Source organism: Octopus bimaculoides, chromosome 2, assembly GCF_001194135.2.
Source record: "Octopus bimaculoides isolate UCB-OBI-ISO-001 chromosome 2, ASM119413v2, whole genome shotgun sequence".
Classification (NCBI taxonomy): Eukaryota; Metazoa; Mollusca; class Cephalopoda; order Octopoda; family Octopodidae; genus Octopus; species Octopus bimaculoides.
The window spans coordinates 27,629,920-27,637,378 of NC_068982.1; the positions used below are offsets into that span (position 1 = coordinate 27,629,920).

Here is a 7,459-nt window from a genome sequence, read left to right on the forward strand (position 1 = left end):
AGGTAAGCAGAGTTAGCAGTTATAGTAACCAACTAAGGGATAAAATATCCATATTTACTATTGGTATCAGTTACCTGTGCTATCTCTGGGTATGGTTATGCAGGTACACTATGCTTGTAGAGTACAGGTAACAACAGAATAAACAAAAGTTTATCAGGAATCAAATTTAAATAATCAGAAAATGGAGAAAACTTTAGATCAACAAACAAATCACTTGGACCACATCTGTAGCTTATTATTAAATACAAAATATGACTTAGTGTAATAGTCAGTATTTGTTTTATATTGGCTTCTTTTATTGGCCTTGTCCACAGGTTTGGTTTATAACAGTTCCAGAACTCATCTTGAACTTTTACTCTATCAACAAGTATATTCAACAAACATTTCTGTTGTTCCTTTTATTCAAATACTTCATAGTCAGTTCACACTTTAGCTTTACTTTTGTTGGTTTTGAGGCTGCTTTTCAAATTGAATGCAGTATCTTCTTCACAATAATCAATACATCATTGAGGGAAATGGTTTGTGTGCTTGCTTTCTGCAATAAAGGAAAATATAAAATATTGCAAATGTTTTAATAAAGAATTAGTTGACTGATGGTTTTTGATGATGACAGTGACAACAATGACTGTTATTATTACTATTACTAGTGGGACCTGTGGAAGTTCCACAGAATAGAAATGATTAAGAGAAGCTACTTAAGAAGAAAGGATGATTTGCATTTTTATTTTCATTTTGCTAGGCTATTTCACTTCCAGTCACAATAATATTTTATATGATTTTAAAATTTCCCTCTGCGAAGCACTTTATATTTCTCTCTTTCTCTCTACCTCTTCATTCCTTTCTTCATGTTTTTTCAAATTTCTCTCTTTCTCTTCACCTCTCACTTCCACTAACCACATGAGTGACAGCATAATGCATTGGCTGGCTATCTGCTCTCTCACTCATTCTCACATTCCCTCTTCTCTCTTGTTCCACCTCCTCCTCCTCTCTAACAAACTAAAGTGTGAAATGTGAAAGAACAGGTAAAAGAAGAATATTATAGACTTAGTTCACACTGCTCCAGTTCACTCAGCTGTAGAAATGAGTTGCAATGTCATTTGTGCCAAACTGCATTGGCCTTTGCCTTACCCTTGGATAACATCAGTGGTGTGGAGAGGAGAGGCTGATATGCATGGGTGACTGCTGGTCTTCCAAAAACAACCTTGCCTGGACTTGTGCCTCGGAGGGTGACTTTCTTGGTGCAATCCCATGGTCATTCATGACTGAAGGGGGTCTTTACCCTTTACCCTTAAAGTGCAGTTAAAAAAAATACTTTTCATTATCAACACACCACCACCACCACCACCACCACCACTATAGTTTTCAATAACAAAACTCATTTCATTTCAGTTCAGCTGTTTGTCTCATCATCATCATTTAACATCCGTTGTCCATGTTAGCATGGGTTGGACAGTTTGACTGGGCTGGCACGCTAGAAGGCTATGCCAGGATCTAGTCTGGTTTGGCATGGTTTTCTACAGCTGGATGCCCTTCCTAGCGTCAATCACTCTGAGAGTGTAATGGTGCTATTTGCATGACACCAGTATCTGCCACGACTGCGATTTTGCTCGGCTTGATGGGTCTTCTTCTGAAGCACAGCATAATGCCAAAGGTCTTGGTTATAGCCTCTGTGACACTCAATACTCGAAAGTAGCTTGGTCATTTTGCCTCCATGAAGCCCAACACTCAAAAGGAGTGGCTGTGTGATAAGTAGCTTGCTTACCAACCACATGGTTCCGGGTTCATTCCCACTGCGTGGCACTTTGGGCAAGTGTCTCCTACTATAGCCTCGGGCTGACCAAAGCCTTGTGAGTGGATTTGGTAGACGGAAACTGAAAGAGGCCCGTCATATATATGTATATATATATACATATATATATATGTATGTGTGTGTATATGTTTGTGTTTGTCACACACACCCCCAGCATTGCTTGACAACTGATGGTGGTGTATTTACGTCCCCGTAACTTAGCGGTTCGGCAAAAGGGACCGATAGAATAAGTACTAGGCTTCCAAAGAATAAGTCCTGGGGTCGATTTGTTCGATTAAAGGCGGTGCTCCAGCATGGCCGCAGTCAAATGGCTGAAACAAGTAAAAGAGTAAAAAGAGAGAGTCAAGAGAAGCTTATATTTTGTAAGGCCCAAAGAAGGTCCATTTAAAGAAATTAGACTTCATAGGGTAACTGCTGCATTTGTTGACTATATAAACAGTTCGGCTGCTTGTTTCTCTGGAGATTGTCAGAATGATGTGGACGCCTCTGATGAGAACCCAATAAGGTTCGAAAATCGATTAAGATCATTTGTCATTTTCCCAGTCTGTGGATAAATGGCTATAATTTGCCCTGTTTATAATTAGACCATATGTTACATACTAATATTAGAGCAAATGTTATGTCAGTTAGGAAAATAAATATAACAGGTTAATCAATAATAACCTTAATGCTAAAAACATGAAAATGCATAGTTGGAACTAATAACTTGCAGAGCTAATTAGACTATGGTTAGCTCAGTGCTGTCCTTGTATAACAACACTATAGGATCATAGCTGATGTAGAAAATAATGTTGGCTATATGGTCAAGAAGTCGGCTTGTCATGCATTTGACTCCAGGTTCAATCCCATTGCAATGAATGGCACCTTGATTCATTGTCTTCTACCATAGAATAAAGAACATGGATGAAATCAAGTAAAGAATAACTACAGAAGTTTGTTAGGTGGACTGTTTAATCACAGGATGAGACAATTAGATGCAGCTATTTGGCTGCCAATGATTTGGCATGGCTGATCGGACAGTCAACCTGTTTTGGCACATCAGGCAAACACACACACACACACACACACACACACACACATGCATGTGTGTGCTGAAATGTGCACATAGAATGAGTAAGAGTAAGTGAGAGAGAGAAGGATAGAGAGAGCAATCTATTTAATTGAATGCAATTGGTATAAACACTTTCCCTCTCCTCATGCACAACAATAAGAGAAATATGCTCATATTCATAAAGGAGAGAGTGTGGTAATGGTGAGAACGAGAGAACAATGAAATGTCTGATGTCAAATAAGTCTGCTTCAAGTCAGCGATGCTAAATAGGTGACGCCAAAACAACATTTCATACCCACTTGACCCATTGCTTGGTTTAATACTGTCACCTAGCTATTGGAGGCCTTTGGCTGCATCCACTCATTTACAGATATCTAAACTAGGTTTCAGGTCAGAGGATAAACTATGAGCAGTGATTTCTTCTTCCCTTTCCATCTCCTAGTCTTGGGGATACTGAAAAAGGTTACAGGTGCTGCCCTACCTCTTTTTAATTAAGGCAGAAAAAATGTGCTGTGAAGAATCATAGAAAAGCTGATGCAAAATAGTTTTAACAATGATTAAAATGTAAAATGTAGCTTCATTGTATAGCAAGGTGTGGAAGAACAATCTTAGAACTACAGAAGGAGAGTGTTGGGTAAAAAATGTGAACTGGTGGACTATAAGAAAACAATTAGAAAAGAATAATTTGTGAAGGATATTGAATTTGTGTTGTGAGGCTAGAGATATAATCAGGATTAACTTAAGTAATAATTTCATTAGGAATTTAAATCATACAAAATTCTTTCTTCAACTTGTTTTTTTTTTTTTTTAGCTTTAATACTAAATAACAAGATTCAGGACTAAAAGTACATCGTGGGTTTATATTTTTTAATATATTATGTAAATAAAGTCCGTGTGTTGACAGAATCATTAGCACACCAGGCAAAATGCTCAGTGTTATTTCATTTATCTTCACATTCTGAGTTCAAATTCAACCAAGTTGACTTTGCATTTTATCCTTTCAGGGTTGATAAATTAATTATGAGTTGAACACTGGGGTTGATAATCGAATTACCCTCCCCCAGAATTGCTGGTCTTGTGCCAAAATTTGAAACCAATATATTGTTAGGTCATCACATAAATAATGCAGTTTTTTGAATTGCATGAACTAAAAGTCAGTGAGGGATGGGATAAACTACCTGCATCAACTTACTATAAAAGCAGGTAGTAATTTTACCATGTCCTTATTCTTAGTACAAGTTTTGAAGAGTGCAGTTTGATTTTAACGGTTATTTTTTCAAAGCTATAATGGAAGTGACAAAGGAGTATATTCGGCATATTTTGCTTTATGAGTTCAATAAAGGCAACAGCGCAACTTTGTTTATCTTAATTTTGAAAAATAAAAGAAGTATTAAAAAATTGCATTATTTATGGGATGACTCAGTATATAAATGAAGTTGCTTTTATAGCTTGAATTAGTTGATGAGCAAGTTTGAATTGACAAGGAAGCTCAAGAATTCTAAAATTGAACAACAGGATAAAAGTAGGGAATTTGTAGTCTGAATAACAATATCGTGAATGAAATTGCTTATGTTGGGTAAACAGAAACTTGATGTTTTATTAAAAAAAAAAGATTTGTAGGGATTAATGTGATACTCACTTTCTGAACCAGCAGTGGAAATAAGAACTGAAAATCATAGAAATTTCTGATAACTGTAAATAAATTCTTTAACTTAAACACCAACACTGTTTTGGTGTTACAATCAGCATTAGGAGAATATGTAGAGTATAAAATGTAAGGGTGAAAGAAGTTAAAAAGAAAGGGTTCCAGAACTAATTTAACTATCTAAAGTTCCTTCATAATATATCAAATGGAATGTAATGTGTCCTCTTTTTTTTTTTTTTAACTCTTAGTACTTCTAAAATCATGTTTGAATGTTTCAAGTTTAAAAAATTACTTAGCATTAAGATCAAAGTGCTTGCATTATTTAATTTTGAACCTATTTATTGACATCATCATCATCATCATCATCATCATTAAACTTGTCTTTCTTAATCTGGACCATTTATTACTTGATACAATAGCGCAAGAATTAGGTCACTTGTTTCTTTGCTTTGACCTTTTTTTTTTAATTCACTGCAAAAAGAATTCACAGGAATTTGACTAATATGGAATCGATATTTCATGTGTGCTGAATCAGCAGTTGAAGGATTCAAAAACTGAAAGTCAAAGCTAGAACTACTAATAGTAGTCCTAGATGTGGGCCTCTCACTGGGTTCTTCTCAATACCAGCCAATAGTTAAATATGTTTGTCCTCAATGTATGAAATAAAATGAAAACTAATAACTGCTTTATTCTCTTTTCAGGATCAACAATGTATTTGCTTCCAGCGAACCCTACAAGTCACTCCAGACATGATTCATCGGCTGGGGTTAGAGAAAGACCTTGAGGTTTGTAAATTAACTCTTAATAAACAATCACAACATGATTTAAATCTTTGCTCAAAGAACCCTTTTTTTTTTTTGTTTTTACACTTCTCTCTTTGTGCTCAGATAACATTCCTCACAAAGGGACTCATATTTCATATAAAGTGTTAATTTTAAGGACTTATACTACTTAAAATTTGTTGAAATAAATAAATTCTTTTACTAGTTTCAACCAGGGGCTGAGGCCATGACATTTTATAATTGGTGCCCATTGATGTTCTGACAGCTTATAATTCATGCCCCTTGGCTCAAATAAAAGGGAAATAAATACTACTTAATTATGTGGTTGGTGTTGGAAAGGACATCTGACCATAAAATATTTATTCCTGACAAAAACAATATTATTATGTTTCTGTAAGTTTAGTTGCAGTCAGGTAGCTCTATCTTAATTGTGTGAGTATCAACGGATTAATGGTTAAGTGCTCATGAAATAACTATTTCTAACAGAGTTACAAGGTCAGAAATTTGTGGAAGGAGGTTATCATCATCGTTTAACATCTGCTTTCCATGCTAGCATGGGTTGGATGATTTGACTGAGGACTGGTGAAACCAGATGGCTACACCAGGCTCCAATCTGATTTGGCAGAGTTTCTACAGCTGGATGCCCTTCCTAATGCCAACCACTCAGAGAGTGTAGTGGGTGCTTTTACGTGTCACCCACACGAAGGCCAATCAGGCGGTACTGGCAACGGCCACGCTCAAAATGGTGTATTTTATATGCCACCCACACAAGAGCCAGTCCAGGGGCACTGGCAACGATCTCGCTCGATAAAAATTGACAACAGTAACCACAGTACTTGATCGCTGCTTTATTTCATTGACCCCAGAAAGATGAAAGGCAAAATTGGCCTTGATGAGGTTTGAACTTGTAGCTTAGAAGACTAGAACAAATATTGCAAGGCATTTTACCTGATGCTTTTGATGATAACCATAAAGTTTTGTGGATACATGCATGGTCTTGTGGTTAAGAAGTTCACATTGCAGTCATGTGATTCAGTGTGTAAGTCCATTGTGTATCGCCTTGATTAAGTATCTTCTGCAATAGATACTAAATGTTACCTTGGTTAGGTGTCTTCTATGATAGACTTGGATCGACTGAAACCTCAAGAATAAAACTGGGCTGGTAGAAACCAGTTGAATGCACTGAGTTTGTGCCTGAACAGTTGACTTAAGAAGTTATTTAGCATATGATTTCTCACCTCCCCTAACAAGAAGTCTGCAGGAAGACAGAGAAAGAGACAGAGAAACAGATGCAGTGGGGGGAGTAGAAGACATAAGTAGCTGTAGAAAATTATATTTCTCTCTCTCTCTCTCTCTCTCTCTCTCTCAAGATGAGGAAGAAAGAGGAAAATGTATTTATTTCTTATTTTCAAATGTCAATTTATTATTTCATGTGTAGCTATACATGTGAAAACTTCAAGTAAACTTTTCAGAAGTTCAAGTAAGGGGGTATTTTACAGTATAGCTGCTGTTGTTTAACCCCAGGTCAGACCTGATTGAGTAGATGTGCAATCAAAAGCAGGTCAGTCATGACCATGTCCATTTTGTTTGTTTTTTCTTTAGGTATTGTGTTTACCTCAGACTACACTGTCTTGTGTGTTCTGATTTTTTAGACAGAAGGTAAAAATTTCATTGAAGTTTGGCCTCTGGTTGAATTGCCTATGTAGAGCAGAGGCTCTCAACCTTTTTAATACCTGGGCCAGATCCAGAACCTGGTTACTCTTTAGGGGGCTGCACCAAAAAAAATAATAAAAAACAGAAGTCAATGTTAGACACCTAACATTAACACTTTTGATACCAACCTGCCTTATGCTGCCCTTGGTTCTATGACACAAACTTTCTGCTTTTAAAGTGATCTAAATTAAGACCTTTCATCAAAATTTCTTGCTAATTTATGTTCCAAACACCAGCTTAATAATGGCAACTAAATTCTTCATTATTTTCAAAACTAATTGAAAGAAAGGTAATCTATTTGAACAGAAATATGATAACAAAAATAATAAAAAGTTATTGTCGGCCAATAATCTGTTATCTTAATATGTAAATGTTAGTTATATATGTATTTTCTAATTTGGTATTTAATTAGCAATATAGTGAATAGGTGTGTTCTGTTATCTGGATAATGACGTTTT

The 7,459-nt window shown here is 36.0% G+C and overlaps 1 protein-coding gene across 4 annotated transcripts in view; it reads left to right on the forward strand.

The window, feature by feature from the left end:
- LOC106872741 (WD and tetratricopeptide repeats protein 1) overlaps positions 1-7,459 on the forward strand; it is a 63,859-nt gene that overhangs the window by 17,103 nt on the left and 39,297 nt on the right. For all 4 annotated transcript variants that reach the window (XM_014919826.2, XM_014919828.2, XM_014919827.2 and 1 more), the window contains one exon: positions 5,208-5,291. In XM_014919826.2, the coding sequence (XP_014775312.1) occupies positions 5,208-5,291 (84 nt within the window). The remainder of the gene's footprint in view (positions 1-5,207; positions 5,292-7,459) is intronic.